Consider the following 22490-nt stretch of genomic DNA (forward strand, 5'->3'; position numbering starts at 1 on the left):
ATGGAACAAAAGAAAGGGTTTTTATTCGTTATGCAAATGCGAAGCCAAGCATTTGCTCCAATTTTTATTTCATTAACCATTACAACGTCGACAATTGCTTCAATCACATATTTAAATAATTGGTTGCCTTTTGTGCTTTCGTTTAAAGCTCTACTAGCTTTAATTTATGTATTCGTTTGCTAAGGCCTTCGATTTTTTTCTAATTGCACTTTGCTTTTTTGGTATTTCTCAGATCTTGCTCAAGCGGTTTTGAGATTCTTTGCAATACTGTTAAAAATCTAAAAATGTTCGGTCTATTATTGAAACGCAAAATGAGCACTATTTAATTTAAACATATTTCTTTCATCATAGTCATTCAAGGGAGAAATTTAAGATTGTTAATCTACCAATTTAAATTGAAAATGTTCTTTAGTTGCACTTAATAAGCAATCGCATGATTTCACTACAATTATAAATACATATAACGTACACAATACATGTAGATAATGTTTCGAGCCTAATCTAAAACGACGAGTAAAACATGTAAATTCAATATTCGACACCACGTTTTCGGTAAAATAGTCGCTTAAAGTTCGATAAGTCCTTTTCAGTGATTCATTCAGGCTTCACCGAGCAGAGCGCAAAGAGCACGCTTGTAGTCGCCGGAGCATTCGCCCTGAAAGAGAAAAGAAGATTTTGACAAATAAAACAGGATGTTAACTAGCTAATGATAAGGCAACGTTAGAGGTGTTAAAATGTGAACAATCGCTCTGAAAAACAAAAGTCTTTCCTTGGTGAACTTCTCAAATAATTTCTGGACGACTACTGAACGAATCTCAAAAGGAATCTCTGGAGTAATTTCTGAAGATATCTTTAGAAAAAACTGCTGTTTGAAATTAAAAGAAAAATCTTGAACTATAATTCTGGCGTTACGTCCCCACTGGGACAGAGCCTGCTTCTCAGCTTAGTGTTCTTATGAGCACTTCCACAGTTATTCACTGAGAGCTTACTATGTCAATGACCATTTATGCATGTGTATATCGTATGGCAGGTACGAAGATACTCTATGCCCCGAAAAGATCCTCGACCGGTGGAATTCGAACCTACGACCCTCAGCTTGGTCATGCTGAATAGCTGCGCGTTAACCGCAACGGCTATTTGGGCCCCAACCATTGCCAGATACTCTGAACAATTTGTCTACTTGGGCCTTAAAGCTGGGTATCGAATTCTCTCCGGAGAAAACTAAGTTAGTTGTCTTTTCTAATAGGCCTAACCCAGCAAAGGTAGTGCTTCAAATGGATCTTTCATATATGTACTTAAGGGGTCTGGTTCGACTCTAAATGTACCTGGGGAAAGCACATTAGGAATCTGTATCAGAAATACCAACAACGAATCAACTTCATGCGTACACTCACCGGAACATGGTGGGAAGCCCACCCGGAAGATCTGATGAAGCTGTGCCGCACAACAATCCTACCGGTCCTCGAATACGGTAGCTTTTGTTTCCAATCCGCCGCGAAAACACATATTCTGATGCTTGAGCGTATTCAGTATCGCTGTCTTCGGATTGCGTTAGGCTGCATGAACTCGACCCATACAATGAGTTTCGAGGTATTAGCAGGAGTTCTTCCTTTATCAGATCGTTTCGCTGAACTGTCACTCAGGCTTCTCATCCAATGTGAAGTTTCATTTGTGGCGTTAGTTTTCATTTACAACTGCAGTTCTTCAAAACATTTCTCATAACATCCCATGGAACTTACAAAAGTGATAAAAGTTTAAGTTTCCATACTAATCAACAATGTAGCATTTTACCAGAAAATTATACACATATTTTTTGCTATTTTTTAATTATCCCAACAATTTAACAAGAAAATCTTCTAAAAATTCTTCAAGGGTCTATGAGTTCTTCTAGTAACCGGATGACGTAAAAACTTACACAAGTTTCATCAGAGTTTGCTTTAAAATTTGCTTTAGATATACCTCACGAATTGAACATTTTCTCAAATTTCTGAAAAATTGCATTCACATTTTCAGGCAGAAAAGCCTAAAAAAATCCTGCAAGTATACTTGGACAAATTTTTAAAGACTTCCTTGAGAAATCTTTAAATGATTACTGTAGGAATTCCCAAAGAAATCTGAGTAATTCCCGGAGTCATCTTTAGAAAAATTTGAAGTTGAAATCTTAAAGAAATTATGAAGGACAATTTTTAAGAAATCCCTAGATGCATCTTTGGAGAAACTTCTGGTTGAATTTTTGAAGATGCTCTAAACGGAAGTCTTAGAGGATGTCCAAGGAAAATCGATGGAAAAATCACTGGATACAATCTTGGAGGACTTAGGTCTTTCTTGGAAAACATCCGAAAGAATCAGTAAAGACATTGCTGACGATCTCTGAGTTAATTTCTGTGGTTATAAATGGCAAAAACCAGGTCGTGTTTTTGAGATATCTAAAACAAAATTCTTTTACGAATTCCTTAGAAAAATTCTCGAAGAGATTCCATGGGAAATAATCACTACATGAGCTCCTGGAGACATTTAAGATGTGAGCTAGCCTAGTGGTGCAAATTTCACAAATAAAGAAATCCATCCATCTATCCTAGCCTGAGTAAATCTTCAGAGTAACATCTGGATCTTTGGGCAAATACTTGAATTAATGTCTGGTGAAATTCCTTTAGAAAATAATTGAAATATTTATCGAAAAACATGTTTTACGACATGTATTTTAATTGTGAAATATTGTCACAAACATTTGTAAGTAATGTTTATTTCGCCAATTTAGCTGTCTTAAGTATCCAAACTGCCCATGGATACCTTTTGAGATTTCTTCACTGAACGTGGGCCAAAAATGAATAGTGCATTATCTGTTTTTGCACAAGTACGCTGTAATCAATAAACTTGAAGGGTTAAGCATACTGAATCACTTGAAGGTTTCGTTTAGTTTACAATGATGATCAAAGCTCTCACAAACGATATAAAAATGAGTCTTCTTATCAGATACAATCAAGGCTTTGTATCAAATACAATTCAGTTGATGAAAACTTAAGCTTTGAAATTGTTCCACCTTTAAATAGCTTCGACATGCATTAAAAAATTTGGAAGCTTGAAACGAATCGAAGCAAATTATTTTGTCAATAACTTTTTGTATGTCTGAAATTTGAGTATTTCTTAAACCTGGAATTATTTTATAGAACCTGAAAAAAACCTGGAAATATCAGGGAATTTCATTTATGTAAATGAGTAGACACCCTGGTTTCTATCTCCTGTAATTTCCACAAGGATTGTTGTGAAAACTTCTAATAGACTATCTAAAAGTTTCCTATAGATATTTTTTTGAGTAATTCTACCACAGATTTTCCCAGGTGTTGCTATAGGAGATCTTCCAAAGATTCCTATAGAAGTACCTACTTCCAAGAAATTCCACAAAGAATCACAGTTTTTGAAGAAATCCGTTTAACCCGTATCCGACCGGGTTAAGAAAAAAATTCAAAAAATTCTCGTAAAGCTATTTTCTATCCGATTTGCAAACTTCTTTCACTATATGAAATCCAAACTCTTCTATTTTCCTATGCTGGAGAAAGTGGTCAAAAATTTTGCCTGTGGCCGGAGTTATTCCGGTGTCCTCCTGGGTCAAATCGGGTAAAAAATTGATCGACTTCCTTTCCCGCAGTGATGCATTTCAAACTGAACGCGAGCCAAAAGTGAACTGAACGCGTTCCAATTTTGCACGAGAACGCAGCAAACATTGAACTCTCGTGCAAGATTCTGCACCTGCTCATGAACGGCCCGTTCAATTCAAAATGCACAATGGAGCTTAAAACTCGAATAAACTACATCGATCTTAATCTTAATAATAATCAACTCACTCAAAATGTATGGAATGTTCAATGTTCCATAATATCTTTCGTAAATCTTTCGCATTGAAATAAGTCGTACATCGTATCAATGTTCATTGTGCGTTCAATTTTTAGCTCCTACGGGTTCAAATTTTTGAACTGATCAATGTTCAAGCCTACTTGATCGCTCGTTCAAAAATTTGAATTGGAACGCAAACTGAACGCGTTCAAATGCAACACTGCTTTCCCGAACAGTTTTATAATACTGAACTGTCATTTAACAACTTAAGTTTTGTAGAAACAGTCAATCTTACAACATGAAAGATATTCAAGTGATTTAAGGAGTCACTTTCATGGTAGTTTCCTTGAAAAACTGAAATCTGCCTTCCGGAAGATCCGGAACATCCGTAAAAGTGGTCAAATCGTTGAAAATGACTTGCAAAGCCGCGATTTTTTTCATTCTTACTAGTTTTCCACATACATGGACATAATCAATGCTTTGAGTGCTTAAGACCCTAAATGGCCATTAGGGGGCTCACCGGAAGATCCGGAACATCCGTAAAAGTGATCAATTCGTTAAAAATGACTTGGAAAACAGCGTTTTTTTTAATCTCACTAGTTTTCAACATACATGGACATAATCAATGCTTTGAGTGCATAAAACCATATATGGCCATTATGGGCTCATCGGAAGATCCGAAATATTCGGAAAAGTGGACAATTCGCGTGACTTACCCTACAGCACCACAATTTTTGAAAATTCACTGTTTTCACTTGCCATAAACAGTATCAGTATTTAGGCCACCATGTGACTCCAGTTGGCTACTGAGTGGTCTCCTGAACGATCCGGAACGTAAAACTGGCCTTATCATGGAAGATGTCTTGGAAATTCTCGTGATTTTTTTTTATTTCACTACATTCAAGGACGAAACTAATATTTCAAAAGCCTTATGATCAGCTATGGCCACTTGGGGGTTTACCGCAAGATCTGGAACATCCGGAAAAGTAGACAATTCGAAATTAGAAAAGTAGACTTTTTGGAACATCCGTAAAAATGGAGTAAACATAAAAGACGTCCTGTAAAGTCACGCTTCCTCAAATTTTTCTTATTTTTCTATATCCCAGGACGTAACCAATATTGCCAACATTGTATGACTAGCTATGGGTACTTGAGAGCTCATCGGAAGATGCGGAACATACGGAAAAGTAGACAATTCACGTGACTCATCCCAGAAAACCGCATTTTTTTTTTGGAGACTCGCTATTTTTGTGCGCTGAAAACAGTATCAGTATCGAACACACCGTGTGACCCTAGTAGCCTAGTAGGATACTACGTAGTCCTGGAGACAATCCGGAACATTCCTAAAAGTGGCTTTATCATAAAATCGTCATGGAAAGACTTTTAAAGCGTTCTATTTTTAAATTTTGCTAGTTTTCTTTAGTCTAGGACGAAACCAATATTGCGAACACTTCAAGACTAGCTAGTGGCACTTGGAGGTTGATCGAAAATACAGATCATTCGAAAAAGTGGACTATTCGTATAAGTTATATTAGCAAACTCATTTTCTCTATAAACTGATTGTTCTCACGCACATAAACCAGTATCGGCTACAAGTGCACCATGTAACCTTGATTAGTTCGGACAATCTGGAACAAATGCAACCGAGATAGTTGAAAACAATTTGAAAAACTTTTTTATTTTCAATAGAAACTAGATTTTATTTCAGTTAAAACTTATATCTTTGCAAATTATGTTTTACAAGATCTTGTATTACTCTTAATGTTCAGATGCACCGTTTCATTGATTGATTTACACACAATTAATTTTCTCTCCACTGTACATTTGTAACAGATATGTAGTTCGTAGTTGTAGCATCTTCGTTGAGTTTTTCTGTATATTGAGCATCTCGATTCGTGCACCTATTGAGATCAATTCAACCACCTCTAACAGATGCGAGTTGGTGTCGAGGTAAGATGCACAACTTACACTCCGAAGATGGAAGTTCAAATCTGAGTCGGGCGGAAACGTTTATTTTGACTTTTATATAACTTTCAAAATATAAAAAGAACTGATCTATTGATATTGTCAAGATTGAACAGTAGTGCAAATTCAAGAGCAGAACTATTGATATCAACGTGCTGTTTTCTACTGTGAGATCAAATTTTATCATATACCCCAGAATCGATAGTGTTTGAAAGTGATGTTTTATTAGTTTTAATTCCCTTTGTTATATGAACGATGGAACTTTCAGATTATTCCGATGGGCTGCTCATTGGCCACACAGAGTACCGTCGTGCGTGGTGGCATTGGTTAGAAAGGGGTACTTCGAGCTACTATTTTTGCAGCAAATAATACCAGTATAATAAAAACAATGTGGCAAGCTTCATGAGTACATTCTCAACAGCTTCTAGATGATCATAGATAAGTTTTTAGGCGTTCATAATAGCCATGAGATGCATAAAAAAGGATGGTCACGCCCTAGGTCCAATGTCATCCCGAACGACAATAATAATAAAGCATGTCAGCTCTATAATAGCCCTATATTAACAAGCAGAATGAATGAAAGTGCTTTTTGATTTCTTTGGTGATACTACCTTTCAAAAAATAGTAATTTTCTAGAATAAGTCACTTGAATTGTTTACGTTTCTGGATGTTCCGCATCTTCCGATGAGCTCTCAAGTACCCATATCTGGTAATACAATGTTGGCAATATTTTACGTCCTGGGATATAAAAAAAACAAGCAAAATTTGAGGAAGCGTGACGTGATAGGACGTCTTTTATGTTTACTCCATTTTTACGGATGTTCTGGATTGTTCGGGTGACCACTCAGTAGCAAACTAAGGCCACATGGTAGACTCGATACTGATGCTGTTTTTAGTGCGCAAAATTAACAAGTTTTAGATAAATTGCAAGTTTTTAGAATGAGTTACGCGAATTGTCTACTTTTCCGGATGTCCCGGATCTTCCGGTAAACCCCCAAGTGGCCATAGCTGATCATAAAGCGTCTTTGAATGTAGAAAACTAGTGAAATAAAAATACAACGAGAATTTCCAGGACATCTTCCATGATAAGATTGTCCACTTTTCCAGATATACCGGATCTTCCGGTGAGCCCATAATGGCCATATATGGTTTTATGCATTCAAAGCATTGGTTATGTCCATGTATGTTGAAAACTAGTGAGATTGAAAAAAAAAACCGCGGCTTTTCAAGTCATTTTTAATGATTTGACCACTTTTACGGATGTTCCGGATCTTCCGGTGATCCCCCCAATGGCCATATAGGATTTTAAGCACTCAAAGCATTGGTTATGTCCATGTATGTGGAAAACTAGTAAGAATGAAAAAAATCGTGGCTTTCCAAGTCATGTTCAACGATTTGACCACTTTTACGAATGTTCCGGATCTTCCGGAAGGCATATTTCAGTTTTTCAAGGAAACTTCAATGAAAGTGACTCCTTAAATCACTTGAATATCTTTCATGTTGCAAGATTGACTGTTCCTACAAAACTTGAGTTATTAAATGACAGTTTAGTATTATAAAACTGTTCGGGGAAGGAAGTTGATCAATTTTTTTACCCGACTTGACCCAGGAGGACACCGGAATAACTCCGGCCACAGGCAAAATTTTTGACCACTTTCTCCAGCATAGGAAAAAAGAAGAGTTTGGATTTCATATAGTGAAAGAAGTTTGCAAATCGGATAGAAAATAGCTTCATGAGAATTTTTTGAATTTTTTTTCTTAACCCGGTCGGATACAGGTTAAGGATTTGTTCAGGAAGATCTACAAGAATTCCTACGCCAATTTCTCTGGTTACCTTTTGAGGCACTTTTCAGAAATTCGTCAATAAATCTTGGCCTCTTTTGGTTCTCTCTTTCAGGCAAGAAGTCTCTGAAGTTCCTATTTTCAAGACATTTAGTCGCTACCAGCCCTGTATAACTTTATTTAGCCTACTCAACTAGAGGATCTCAAATAGAAGAAAACGTAAGGACTTTGGGATGGGACGAAAGAAAAAGGTTTTGTACCGTATGCAAATGCGAAGCTAAGCATTTGCTTCCAATCTTTATTTCATTAGCCATTGCAACGTTGACAAACAGCGAATATTTAAATAATTTGTTGTCTTTTGTGCTTTTATTGAATGCTCGCTCTAATAGTTTCAATGTAATTATTCGTTTGCTAAGGCCTTCGATTGTTTGCTAATTGCACTTCGCTTTTTTGGTATTTCTCAGCTTTTGCTCAAGCGGTTTTGAGATTCTTTGCAATACTGTTAAATATCTAAAAATGTTTGGTCTATTATTGAAAAGCAAAATGAGCACTATTCAAACATATATCCTTTGTCATAGGCATTTCAGAGAGAAATTTAGGATTGTTAATCTGACAATTTAAACTGCAAATGCGCTTTGGTTGCACTCAATGTGCAGTCGCATGACTACACTACAATTATAAATAACGTACACACTACATGTGGATAATATCTCGATCCTAATCTAAGACGACGAGTAATACATGTAAATTCAATATTCGACACCATGTTGGGTAAAATGTTTGCTTAAAGTTCGATGGGCCCTCTCTAGTTAGTGGTTCATTTAGGCTTCACCGAGCAGAGCGCACAGAGCATGCTTGTACTCGCCGGAGCATTCGTTCTGAAAGAGAAGTAAGAGTTGCGTAAATTAAACAGGGAAATATTATTTACTATGCAATAGTTAAAGCGTTAAAGATGTTAAATTGCAGAGAATTGTTTAGAAAATTATTGCTTCTCTAAAGATTCTCAGATAAACATCTTGTTCCTCGAAAAATTCTTCCTAATATATTTTCTAGAAGCTTCCTAGTGCTGGTACTCTCGAAAAAAAAACATATTTAAAACCAGTATACCGCGATACTTCGTTTTGCCGGCCGCTTCGAAAGCCGGCAATAGCCTTTTCAACGGTATTTTTGGACTAATTTTCATTTTTTTTTTTCACGTGGGATCCATTATTATGACATCTTATACATTCATCGTTCATAAAATTTGAAAAAAAATAATAATTTTGGGTGATTTATGGTCGATGTTCGCGATTCGAAGCGTTCACGCATTTCTTTTATGAAGTTGATAAATGTCGAAAAGGCTGTCGATAATGTATTCTTGCTCTTGAGAAAACGCCCCCATTAGGACAAAAAAGCTTAGTGTCGTTATTCCGAATGTAATTTCTCGGAATGCTAGTTTCTAGAATTACCCTTTTTCCCCGAACACAGTTTCCCCAAATGACCCGTTTTCCCAAGTCTTCAGCGGTAGGATAGTGAAATATAAAGAATCATAAGCAATCAAAAGTTATTTGGTTCTACTCGACTAAGGTACCGTGGGGCAAGTGGGTAATGGATTTCGCATAGGTGGGATTCTTCAAATTCTAAAGACTTTACATTGAAACAAATGAGGTCATGTTTTTTTTTAGCTTGACTTCCACCAAATATAAGCAGTATGCTGAAATTGATTCTTATGTAAACTTGAAGAAAAAAGTACAGAAAAAGTTTTTGAAAAACGTCTTATTAATTTTCACTTGCCTCACAAGTGGGGCAAGTGAAAAGTTTATCGTTTTGAGCAATAATTTCAAAAACTAACAGTTATATTCACGATTCCTATTACCTTTAACATTAACACTTCAGTCGTCGCGCTGTTGTATTTTGTACAACACTGCTGAAAAAACCTCGCTTTTCGTTCACAATAGTAGCGTGGTGCTTCTGACGGTAGGAAACCGCGCGACGACTGGAAGGTTAATTAAGGCGTCCCAATGAACAATAACATAAATAACATGTAAACAAAGAACATTTTATTCTTGTTACTTGAAGTTTCTTCTGTTCAGTTATGTTAGGTGAAATGATTCGACAACATTATAACTGCAACATTTCCAATGGTAGTTCTTACATCATGGGACAGCAATTGCTTTTCTGCTCTGAAGAATTTTCACCGCTCGTTATTGGTTTTTTATGAAAATCGGATTTGACGTCGGATAACTCTTCGTAAGAAATCAAACGGAATCCTCCAATAAAGTATTTCGAAACTTTCTTATGTGGGTAGACCAATACCCCATTTTTTATGTTTTGAACTAGCTTTACATAGACATTCCACGAGATTTCCGTGCGTTCTCTTATATTGGAACTTTTCAATCAACGTCTTACTTTTAATCGGCTGTCCGAAGTACACATATTAATATCATAATATTTGGCAACCTTTATTTAGAGAATTGCCATGATAATAGATTTAATGCTTTGAGTATAGTGTTTCTTGAATTATCAGCACGTTCAGCTATTCTATGATAATTGCGCACCTTATATACTTATAGCTATCTAAAGAGAAAACACAAATTTAATCTCTAATGAGAAACTTTTCACTTGCCCCACGTGATTGGAAAATTGACGGTGTTTTAATTTAGTTATTTTTGGTTCTATGTCGAATCCATTCTAAAACTTTTTTCATTGCAGTTTAAAACTGTCAGAGGGGACAACTTAAAAGTGGTACAGAAAATTATTTTCCGCAACTTTTTTCCGCTAAAAATATTAAAATAAGATTGCACGCCGCCAACTTGTTATGGAGTTATATTTAACAGGTTAACAATCTTTCGCTGTATTATGCAATAATGGCTGAAAAATCTCAGGAATCTCTTACCTATCGTAATGTTCTGGATGGCCTCGAAGGTTTACGCATGAGTTTAAAACGTTAATTCACATATTCAGTAAAATATACCAATTATTTTCACTTACCCCATTTACCCACTTGCCCCGCGGTACCTTATACACATGTTGCCAAAAATGCTGAGGACAGTGAAACTCGAAAGAATGGTCAATCAAATAAAGAAGAATGTATATCAGACGGACAGTTCGTCCACCAACCCGAAATGTGTACATTTACGGCAATTATGAACGTCAAGAACTTTTTGGCAATTATGAATGTTAAAAGTGGGCTATTCCAGGAGCCGGATATTTTGGGAACTAGCGTTAGGGAAAACGACATTCGACGAAAAGTAGCATAACCATCAAATTCGAACTGAAATAGCGAGTATTCAAAGATAGTAGTGTAACTCAAAGCTAAAGGCGATTCGCTAAATTCGATAGGAAAATTCCTTGAGCAAAGCGGTAGGTGTGTACTTTGCTCAAGTAATTCTTCGATCGAAAGCCTCTAGCTTAGTTTGAGAGTTTTACTTTTCCATTTAGAGGCCCTCCATTAGAGGGGATTAAAAATTTACAAATCGAGAAGAGGCCCTGCCAATGTAAAAGAGGTAGCCGAAGCACATTTCTATGGAACTAAAAGATTGTCAAGGGTAATAAAAAGAATTATATCTCAAACATCCGGTAAGTAAAGCAATTCATGAATCGGGAGCATAAGTATTCATTATTATCACATGGTGTCATGATATGTAAATCTTATGGAAATAAGCCAAAAAACTTATTCGAACTGAAAACCATTCCTTTGCCACTATAGGCATGTAATGCTAGTAGCAATCCGACAACTTGCACTTTAACCAGCTCCGTCGCACTCGGGCTCAGATTGGGTACCACTTCTAGTACTGCATTTGGTCCCTCGGTAGTGCAAAAGGTACCCAAGTTTGACACATCGCAGTACATTTTTCACGGCATTCTAGATTACCTTATGAGCCATAAAATTTTGGGCATTGCAAGGTCAAAGTTGATTGATATCAATCATATCAGCTGATGGCTGATGGTCTAAAACTATCACTATCACTTGCGTGCTATCAATATCACTTTGATTTGACAACCAACGCAGTGATGCGACATCGCACTCTAGATCATAATCACTGCGGAATGAGTGATCACGTGGTAATTATCCACGCTATTACTGTTTTTCAGTGACCAACGAAAAGTTTCAATCTATTTGCAACACTGTCAAAAATATCGTACTGATAAATTGCCATTTCAACTGCTTAACTTAAGGCTTAACTTAACCTATCAGTGATATCCATAGTCTATCGCCATCAATGCACTTGTGATGGAGTAGACAGATTGATGTTGATGTGATAAGATTGATCCGAAATGTATCGCAGTCGGCCTGTACAAATCAGCAAATTGTATGCGTTGATAGTGACAGCGGGCAACTCTGTGCAAGGGACATGAAGGTCTTTAATTTGTCTTTGCTTTAACACTTCAGTCGTCGCGCTATTGTATTTTGTACAACACTGGTGAAAAAAGCTCGCTTTTCGCTCACAACAGCAGCGTGGCGAACCGCGCTACGACTGGAAGGTTAAGTTCACTTAAGACCCAGTTCCAGAAACGTATACAGATACAAATTTAGGTAAATGTTAGAAAGTTAGGCTTGCAACACACATAAACCAAACAATTATGCAAACATAATTTACCTCCTGTTAGGAAACGAGAGGCATCAATCCACAAAAACAGCACATCGGAAGGGACAACGGTACATCGGGAAGGTCCAGCAGAGGGTGTTAGTGCAGGACAATAACCATTCAGCGATCACGTGTTGTAGTGGTTATGGGAATCAGTAGATAGATAAAAAAAGTCAAGAACATATTAAAACTCAAAACGCCATGGGTAGGTGCCTCGCAGCACGCTCACTAGATAATGCACACTAAAAGTTCCAACAAGCTTTCAACCAAATGATCGTCACTTACCCGTACGGCGCTCAGCAGCGTCTTGTTGTACATTTGCTCGTACTCGTCCTTGATGTTCTGCAGATCGATCTCCGAGCGGGTAACGATGATGCGAATCATACTGGCATCATCCGTTCCGGCACCGTCCATCGCCTTGTGCAAACGCTTGGCGAAGTAATGCGGCGCCATCTGGACGCATTCCACAATGGCACTGAGCGCATCGTACAGTTCGCCGCTCAGTTCGTCTTTCATGGCCTGTTCGATGGTACGGCCGGACAGCTTTTTGTACTCTTCGAAAACGATCTCCAGCTGGTCGAAGCTGGCGTGGGCCAAGATCTTGTAGAAGACCTCCTCATCGGTTCCAAACTTGGCCTCTCCGGCATTGTACAGCTGATTGGCCTGCTCGACAGCCAAATCGGCATCAACCGTGCCTTGGGGATCTCTCGCTCCGACAATGATCATCGTCAACAGACGGCGGAAGCTGCCGTCCGTCTCGCTGCACAGATGCTCGGCCAGAGGGCGATTGTACATGTCCTCGTAGCAGTCGACGATTTTCTTGACCTCTTCGTTGGTCTGCGGAGCCAGAATTTCGATGAGGGCGTCCTCGTTGGTGCCGATTCCATCCATGGCCTTGTGCAGCTGTTTGCAAAGATACTTCTCCGGGGGTATCATCAGGGCAACGATGACGTCCTCGAACTTACCACCCAGCTCGGACTTCAGGTCTTCGATGAGGTCCTAGAAAAGAGCGATAGATTGCGTTGGTTATATGCTTTTGTAATATCTATGTAAATTGGTTGGATTTTCAATGGGCTGGCATTAGATTTGGATTTCGATTGTATTGGTTTTGAATTGGATAGAATTGGATTGGATTTGGATTGAATTTGGATTAGTTTTGGATTGGAGTAGTTCCTGCAAAAACTGCTTGAGGAATTCCTTAAAGAGGTATACTTTTAAAGCGATAGCTAGGTAGATATCATTAGAAATCCTCAAAACATTTCTGTTTCAATTCTAGGAAAAATAAAGAAATGATTGCTAAAGGAGTTTTTATAATTCAAGGAATCCTGGTGTAGTTATTTTTTAAATACAATGAAAAATAGTTTCAGCAACTTCCTTATGACTTTCCAGGAGAATTCTTAAAATTTATGGACTATAAACTGTAGTAAACGTCGATTTTTCAGGAGTTTCTCTAGAAAGATGTCTAAAAGAATTTCTCCCACAACATTCTGCTTAGAATTTCCCCAAAGGATCAACCAGAAACTCGTAAAACAATTCTTCTTTCTTGGGTCGCCTTGTCAGTCGCGTTATTCTTGCATTTAATCAAGCATATTGCTTTTAGTCGACAGTGACACAATTTCAGTCTTCATAGCTGAGATGTGAACCATCATTTGATGTCTGGGACCGGAAAGCATCAAAATACACAAACAAATTAATAAGGTTTAAATTGATTGTCTACTTTGAGGCGATTTGGCCATATCCTCAACATATTGATTTATTCGAGAAATCTAGTTACATCTAGGAGACATTTAACATTTGTTACAACAAAATATAATCGTAACACAAACCCAGGTATGAATTTTAGTCGTATTCTGACCAGAATAGAAGGGGCTGACCATGGTCCGAAGGTCAGCGAGGGACTCTAGTCAAAACCACACCCCATAGTCCTCCGGAAGCACTTGGTGGCAGCTGTCCAAAGAGTCATGCTGTAAAAGACTCCACAGAACGTGAAATGTTATAGATGGAACGGAAACAGCAGATCCTTTCGAGAGTAGAAACAGCAAGTAGCAAAAGAACTGGAACAGCTTGACAAACGAACGTGAGGTGGTCGAAAGGTGGAAGCTCGTGGAAGAGATCAAGACAACGGCGTAATAGGGTCCTAAAGCCCTGTCTCAATTTTAGTACCAAACGCTTAAGTTTAGGGTAGAAACAAATGTTTACTCAATTTGTAAATGATTTTCATTGGTTTAAGTACAAAAAACATTTTTTTATGATTTTTGAGATTTGTGACCTTTGGTTTAAACTCAAATGTTGGGTATATTTTGTTTTCCGTGTCCCTTCCGAAATTTCAGATAGGAACAACCCCAGTGTTAAAACTATATGCCCTGTGGCATTTTTGTCGCAAAAGTGAGTCACAAGTGTCACAAGTGAGTCACAAGTGTCAAGGTTCATATTTGGAATTATATTTAAAATTGAAGTTTAAAAATGATATAGCCGTTATTTGAGCTGGAAAACTTGCTAAAGTAGTTGCAATAACATGCTCTTTCGTATTTTTAAATATAAACAAGAATTCATTAAACATTTTAGGACCCAATTGTTGACGTATATTCAGCGAACGAAGGAAACCAACCAGCCCTCATTTTGAGGGAAGTTAAGGATGTCAATGATTTAATGAAGAATTGCCTGGTTTATACACTTCACAACTGTTTTTCCGTTAGTTACATGGAAAATAAAAAAAGTTGCAAAAAAATATTCGTATTTCTGAAAGTATTTTAAAATCTCAAAAATGTAATTGTCGTCAAAAATTGGTAATTGGAAGAGACTTCAAGAAAAATTCAAAAGATAGGGATGTTCAAAAATAAAAATTAAAAACTAAAATTCATGAATTCGTGAAAAAATAAATTATTGCCCAAAACCTGCTTAGACCAATTACACTTAGTGGATAAATAGGTATTAGATTGTGTAAATTTATGAAAAGTTTGTATAACATCAACCATTGTTTAACTCTCAAGAGCCCGGGACAAGACTTGATTGCTGCAAATGGCTCATTCTCAGAAACTAGGCCACCAAATTGCAATCTGTTTGAAGTGACATCAAGGGGAACGGTTTGCTGAAAGATGATATGTCGAGGTCCTCTCTTGACCCTCTCTCTTTTTCTGGGGGCGGGTGTTTGTATGGCATGAGTTATTTTAATTGACCTCGATTATGCCGGAACTAATAGTATTTTTTTCTTTTGTCACTTTCCATCAGAATGTGTTAAGGGGGAACAATAAATAATAAAATACAGATTTTGTTAATTCTCAATTGCAAAAAATCAGGTTTTTATCAAATAAGCTGGTCATACTAAATGTTTTCAATTATGCTTCGTTGAAATCGAACTGTTGTACGTTGTTTAGGAAATCGTTATTTTGTGCTTTACACATACACATACGCACTCATATTTATTTTGTAATGCAAAACACTCAAATTTTTGGCAACAATTGTTCCGTATATGTTGAAAATTCAAAAAAAAAAACTATTGAACATTAAAGAAAAAGTTTGAATTATGTTTGATACAGTTCTAGGGCAAAAATCTATTATCAAATTGAATGAAATTCAAATGGTTTTTCTCTATAAACTGTGAAAGGTTTTAAGTGACCAGAAAGAGATATTTTGGGTTGTTTTTGACAAACAGTGTTTTGTGTTGATGAAATTTTTCTCCATAAATATGAACACTAGAAAAACATTTAAACAATGGTGATAAACCACTGATTTGATTTTCACAAGATTTTAATGGCAAGTTAAAAAACATAATCTTTAAGGAGGATTCTTTAATTCATGTAAATTCCCTAAAGTATTCAACAATTTTTTTTCAGTGAAATTGACGTCAAAAATACTCTGAGCGAGAAACTTAAAAAAAAATCAAACTCATAATGAGGGTGTGTACCTACTATCTAGAAAAACCTGTAATTATCAGGAAATTTGTTTGAACCTGAAAAAAACCTGGAATTTTTTATTTGAGATTTTATGCTAGAACACTGCTCCTTTTTCAGAAACCTTACGATCATTCCTACAATGTTTGTTAAGGGTTTCGGTCCGATGTTTTTCAAGGAGTCAAGGAGTTCAAGAAATCCTTCCTAACAGTTTAACTAGAAACTCTTCGAGAATTTCTTCAGGGTTTATAGTAACCCATATTTATCAAGGGTGACTTAAGAACTTACACAATTTTTATCATAGGTTACTTTAATATTTACTTTAAAAATACTTCACGATTTTTTTTTTTCAATATTATTTCAAATTTAATATTTTTTTCACATTTCCATACAGAAAAGCCTGAAAATATCCTGGAAAATACTCTCAAATAAAGAAATCAATCCATCTATCCTAACTTGAGGAAATCTTGGGATTAATATATCTAAATCTTTGAACCTCGAATAATTGTTTGATGAAATTCCTTGAGAAAATGATTGAAAAATGCATACAGTATTTTTGTCGTAGAAATATTCACAGAGAAATCGCTGGTCTGATTTTAGTCTCTTATCTTCTGGCTCTTGTTAGGTTTCTTTTGTTTGCGTTTTTTATTCCTGTTTGGTCTCCTTTTGATTCCGCGTTGGTCTCTATTTAGTCTCTTTCTCAGGCAAAAGTTTTCTGAAGTTCCTATTTTCATAACACTCAGTCGCTACCAACCCTGAACATTTGAACATTTTCGAATAGAAAGAAAACAATATTCATCATATTATAAATACAAAATTTAAATGCTATACACTGCCCATATTCGCATAACAGTCCCATGTTCTATGGAATTTCCTATATACATGAGACTGTTATGCGAATATGGGCAGTAACAGGTCGGACTCGTTTATACAAGTTCGATTAACCGGGATCTCGATTATCCGTGGTTCTGCAGTCAAACCTCCATGAATCGATATCTGAAGGGACCATCAACTCATGGAAATATCGAGTCATGGAACAGAAATGCTTCGGAAAGCTATTTGAGGGGACTATCATAGTAATCAATTTAATTTTTTGTATGGTTCCACGAGTCCCTATCATGTCATGGAACATCGACTCAAGGAGGATTCACTGCATTATCGAAGAAAAAAAATGAATTAATCATCCGGTGATTCAAAAGTTTAATAGATTATTTATGTTTACTTGGATTGGAGTATACCTTTTCAAATATGTACCAAATTACTTTTGTAACATTAACACAGTGAAGTGATTAGACATACAGTCGACTCTCTTCATCTCGAGATAGGGAGAGATCGAGACATAGAACCATATTTTAATGTATACTAGATTGAAAATTACTCCGTTGCCAGGAAAATGAACAAAAAAACAATCAAACGTCATTTCGCCTTTGCAAATTATTGTGAATCCTAAAAACCAAAAATGTATATTTTAAATAACTTTTGAAGGTCATTTCGAGAGGGATTCGCGATAAGGGTCTATCTGACAAATCAATAACAATGAGAAAATAACCAATGAAATTTTCATGTGCAATTTTTAATCCCAATTGGAGAAAATATACTCCAACTTTAACTATTTCACTTTAATACACATTTCATAAACCTAGTTTCAAAATCCCCATCAATACCACACACATCTCCTTCAATTGTCCTAGCTATTTCGTAATAAAAAAATATTATAAGGTTTCGCCTTAAACGCACTCAAGACTGCCAGTATCGCCCAATGTTATGAGCCTGTAATCGATATTATTTCCAGTGTCGCCTATTACTTTTGCGCCGTGTTTCCATTCTGGTTTTAATTAAGCCCGCAATGTACGCCTTGTTTATTTTTTGTTTGCAGTGTCGCCGATTACTCTCGCCGTGTTTTGATTTCGATTTCAGATGCGCCCATCACTTTGATAAACAAAAACACAGGCGTAATCAATACAGTGTGTGGTTTTGCATGAGGTGAAGTTTCGTCTTCTACAAATTTGCATTTTTTGAATAGTTAAATTATCGAAAGGGGAAAAGTTCAAGTGCAGTGAATAAACAATCAAGCTACAATTTCACCGCTATAGTTTCTTAAATTGTGTACATTTTGTCAGTTTCGCCTAATTCGCGAATCTTTCTAGATTTGATTACAATCTTATGAATACAATGAAGAAAACAGCGATAAATGTAATTTTTATTGTAAAATATTGTCACAAATATAAGTGATTTTTTTGCCCATTGAACTGTCAAACGTTTTAAAAATGATGAAGTCTCATTTTTTAATACAATTCAGTTGAATAAAACTTAAGCTTTGATATTGTTCCACCTTGATATAGCTTCAAAATGCATTAACAAATCTGTACGCTTGAAGCACTTTTGAGTCAACATTATTTTGTCATTAATTTTTATCTATCTGAAATTAGATATTTCTTTAATCGGGAATTATGTAAATCCTGAAAAAAAACCTGGGAATCTCAGGAAATTTAATTTCTTTACACACCCTGATAATGGTATCGACAAACGTACGTTAATGTTCCTGAATTAAATAACTATCGATTCTTGTTTTCTCTGTGGTCATGTTTGTCAGAAAGCGTGAGTATTTATCCGATAATACCTGTTAGCTAATACAATATTACGAAGAATGAGTTATAAATTTAGCCAAAACACTAAAAGCCATAACAAACTACACTAAAAAAAGTTTTGGTTTTTATTTTACCCTTCCGGATTTGTGCCAAATTTGAGGGGCGGGATGACAAAAGTAAATTTTTGAATTTGTTACGGCCTTATTTTGACATGACAAATATAAAATATCATCATTTTGCAGGGACAGCTTACTCTAAACTAGTTAACTCTCCCTTACTCGATATTCCGTATCTCGATATCGAGTTAGAGAACCATAGTAAAAGTTGGTATTCATGGCTACCTCGATGGTCCCTTGGATCGCAGTTACACTGGTTTTGTGTTCTGTAACTCGATACCTCCCTAACTCGATGGTCCCTTCAATATCGAGTAAGGGAGAGATGATTGTACTTGCCCTATACTACCCTATGGACATGCTTGGCCATCCAGAGGCCATTGTGCGGATTTCGGAACCCTAAGAATCTTTTCCAGTGATGAAAGAATCTCTTACTGCCGTTATTAGACGCTCATTCTAAAAAGGTTAAACTGTCATCCGGGAAAGATTCTAGTCATCTTGAGAGCAAAAAATGGATCCACGATACCGTATAACCTCTGGTAGAGGGGGTCAGCATATCCAGGAAAGTGACCACATTTCAAATGGTTCTGAATCCGTTCTTGCGACATATCAAACTTCATGATTTTACAAAACAAGTTATTGCAAAGGCATTCCAACGACTTCTAAACGCATTGGCCACTTTCTGGAATGTTCCGGGAGTGTGGTGCCCTCAGGGAAGTGGCCACAATTTAACTGATTCTGAAGCTATTCTTGTGACTCATCAAACATCAAGATTTTACAAATAAAGTTCAATCAAAGGCATTTCAATGAAATTTAAACACATTGGCCTCTGTCTGTCCGAATAACGAAACATTAGCTCTTTACAACTAGTTTTATTTAGAACCAGTTTTATCCAAATATTTCCTCTTTTAACTAAAAATTTAACATTATTTTATCATAGCTTTGTGATAACTTCATGAATACTCAACTGATTCTTTTACTTGCTTTTGAAAATAATTTAATTGTTTTTCAATTTTTGGATAAAACATATACCTTGGTGAATCAAAATCCGGACGGTACCAATATCCGGACACTCTTGTAATATTCATTCATTTAGAGCTAAATTAAATGTTAATATGTTAGTTTCAATTCTTAGCTTCTTCCATAAACATAGCTGATCATTTAACACTCATTTATAATCTAGTTACCATTGCCAAATAATAAATAACAACAAAAACGAAAAAGTTGCTTCAGTTGAGTGCCCTTTCTTCGTGGTACAGGTGATTTTTGTTATTGCGTCAACTAACGCACCCACAACATTTAGCAAACTTTGATGCATTCAAATTAATCTATTCGTGTAGTGTTTCTTGAAAAAAGTTTACAAAGTGATAGTTGAAGAGTTCAGTGACAGCACATTTCATAAAAATGGTATAAACGTATATTTAAAACAGTGAAAACGAGCTGTCCGTCATTCGAAACAAGTGTATATAAATCCGGACATTGCTTGAATATCGTGCAGTTTGATAGTGTAGGAACATATTTACCAATAGATATTAAAAAGGAAGCTTTTGACATGTTTTAAACATGTAAAATGAATAACAAAAACAATACAGTGCATCGTTTTAGGCAGAAAAAAATGAATGAATCAGTGATTGTTGCAGTTCGAACCACAGGCATTTCAGATCAGGTAATTAAACTACAAACTTCACTTACATTTAAATGTTAAAATGATTATATTGTATTCCCATTGCTGAAGTTATTGAAAGCATTTTAAACTCTGTTGGCCTTAGCATGGTTTAATTTGAAAATTCTACGTTAAAATTGAGCTGTCCGGATTTTGATTCAAAAGTGTCAAGACTTGCTGGTGTCCAGATTTAAGGACAAGACAAGCTTCTGTATTTTAACCATTTTAATGGCATAATAATAATTTTTATCGTAGAACTCATCATTCTCACTAAGATCTATCATTAAACTGTTTGTTGCATGAAAATATTTCATAAAATTCACAAAGAATCATTTTGAAAATGCGGCTTTAACATTTGTGACAGCTTAAGTGTCCGGATATTGATGAATGAATTTTAAAAAAATTAGACTTCGATATTTAACAATTTTGTTTTATAATCATAATGTCGTTCGGCATAACTTTCATTTAATTATGGGCCTATGCACAGGTTCACTATTTAACGTTTTAGCGGTGCCGTGTTATTTATGTGACCATGGAAACCAGTGAATTCGGCACCGCTCAAACGTCAGATTAGTGAACACGTGTATTGGTCCATAGTTATGCTCCTTCTTTTTAAATAGGCTGCTCTTCATTTTATGTCCAATGGTCATTTTGCCAAACAACGAACTAGATAAATCAATGAAATTGATTTTGCAAAAATGTGGATGATGTTACTTAAAAATTTCACCTGTTGAAAATCTAACTATTCACGTCATCAACTGTCCAGTGCGTTGATTCACCCTTCTATAGAATGATATCACAATATCAAAATTAGTTTTCATTCCATTCTCATTTCCAGCTCGGGTAACCATCATAAATTTCAGCGTTATTCATGCGAATCATACAATGCTAACAACGCGCCTCGCATCGTGTTTTGATTGTTGTACACATGTTGTAGATTCATTCGTATGACTCATCCAGCAGTGAATGTAACAGAAATAAAAATCAAGGCCATTACGGCAACCCCACTCGCTGGATCATCATCATCATCACCATGGCCCCACCTTACACGTCATATTCTTCTAATCAAATGGAATGCTATAGCGCTAGGAAAATTTATGCTCTGAGGTAAAGATGAATCGAAGCCCAAGCTCAAATTTTCAAGAGCACCGATATGGAGAACCATACAAACCAATCGATCAACTTTCAGCTTACATGGTTGTCTTATTATGTGCTCTTAAAAATTTGAGCTTTGGCTACAATTAATCGTCACATTAACATCTAGGTACTTACCCGTCCCAATTCGCTGGCGTAGGTCTCGAGAATTTGCATCCGCTGGCCGTTGCTGCGGGCGCACAGAATGTCGATGATGGCCTTCTCATCGGTTCCGAAGCCCTTCATGGCGGCCCGCAGGGCATTGGCATCGGCCGATGCGTCGAATCCCTCCGCCGGGACCACGGTTGGCTTGGGCTGCAAAAACCATATCAGTAGAACAGTTATTCGTTTTCACCTCTTTCCTTTTCGTTTTCGGAAGTATCGATCGGCTGACGGGATTTCGTCATCGACCTGTTTTTTTCGGGAGGGAAATTACGCAAATTGACCACAGGCTAACGATACCTACCGTATAGTACCAGGACATTGTTCGCTAACAATACACGGAATCGAGTTAACAGCAAATGGAATTACGCGCAATTGTACCAATTCAAACCGCGGATTGTGGAATGCGAATGACTAAACGGCACAAAGTATCGTTTAATTGGCCTCAGCACTAACTGGATGCCACAAAAAATCTCTAAGAATCACAATTCCGTGACGGGTTGACAAAGTGTACGATAGATGGATGACGAACCGACTCGCGTAGCGAAAAACTCTGAACTGAATATAACCGAGCGGACGCGTAAGCTCAGGCACCTGCGGGAGAGAATCGCGCTTGGAAGATGTACAGTATTGGACAATACGTTTGCAACTTTCTAGATTTTCCATACACAATGATCAACGTTGGTAGGCTAGATTCGTTCAATGAGACCGGTAAGACACTTACCGTATTCCCTTAGTGAGATGCGATATACTCTGAGTGTTTTATCGAATTCATCATATTCCATCACCTTGAT

General features: G+C 36.6%; 1 protein-coding gene across 2 annotated transcripts; it reads right to left on the reverse strand.

Annotated features, from left to right (window-relative positions):
• Nucleotides 1-141: 141 nt before the first annotated feature.
• On the reverse strand, nt 142-22268 carry LOC5566471 (annexin B10). 2 transcript variants are annotated; one of them, XM_001650805.2, is made up of 4 exons: nt 22001-22268; nt 21673-21849; nt 12432-13145; nt 142-655 (listed from the first exon to the last, which is right to left on the reverse strand). In XM_001650805.2, exons 1-4 carry the CDS (start codon nt 22016-22018, stop codon nt 599-601), a joined length of 966 nt encoding a protein of 321 aa, XP_001650855.1. In that variant the 5' UTR covers nt 22019-22268; the 3' UTR covers nt 142-598. The 2 variants fall into 2 exon arrangements, with proteins under 2 accessions (XP_001650855.1, XP_001650853.1); XM_001650803.2 differs by lacking the exon at nt 142-655 and adding an exon at nt 7836-8456.
• Nucleotides 22269-22490: the final 222 nt, after the last annotated feature.

The sequence above is a fragment of the Aedes aegypti genome, chromosome 1 (genome assembly GCF_002204515.2).
Source record: "Aedes aegypti strain LVP_AGWG chromosome 1, AaegL5.0 Primary Assembly, whole genome shotgun sequence".
Lineage (NCBI taxonomy): Eukaryota > Metazoa > Arthropoda > Insecta > Diptera > Culicidae > Aedes > Aedes aegypti.

Excerpts from the sequence above, each read along its gene's own strand:
- LOC5566471 (XM_001650805.2), bottom strand. Across the intron at positions 13,146-21,672 it reads ACGCCAGCGAATTGGGACGG|GACCTCATCGAAGACCTGAA; the intron begins GTAAGTACCTAG and ends GCTCTTTTCTAG. Across the intron at positions 656-12,431 it reads CGCTGCTGAGCGCCGTACGG|GGCGAATGCTCCGGCGACTA; the intron begins GTAAGTGACGAT and ends TTTCTCTTTCAG.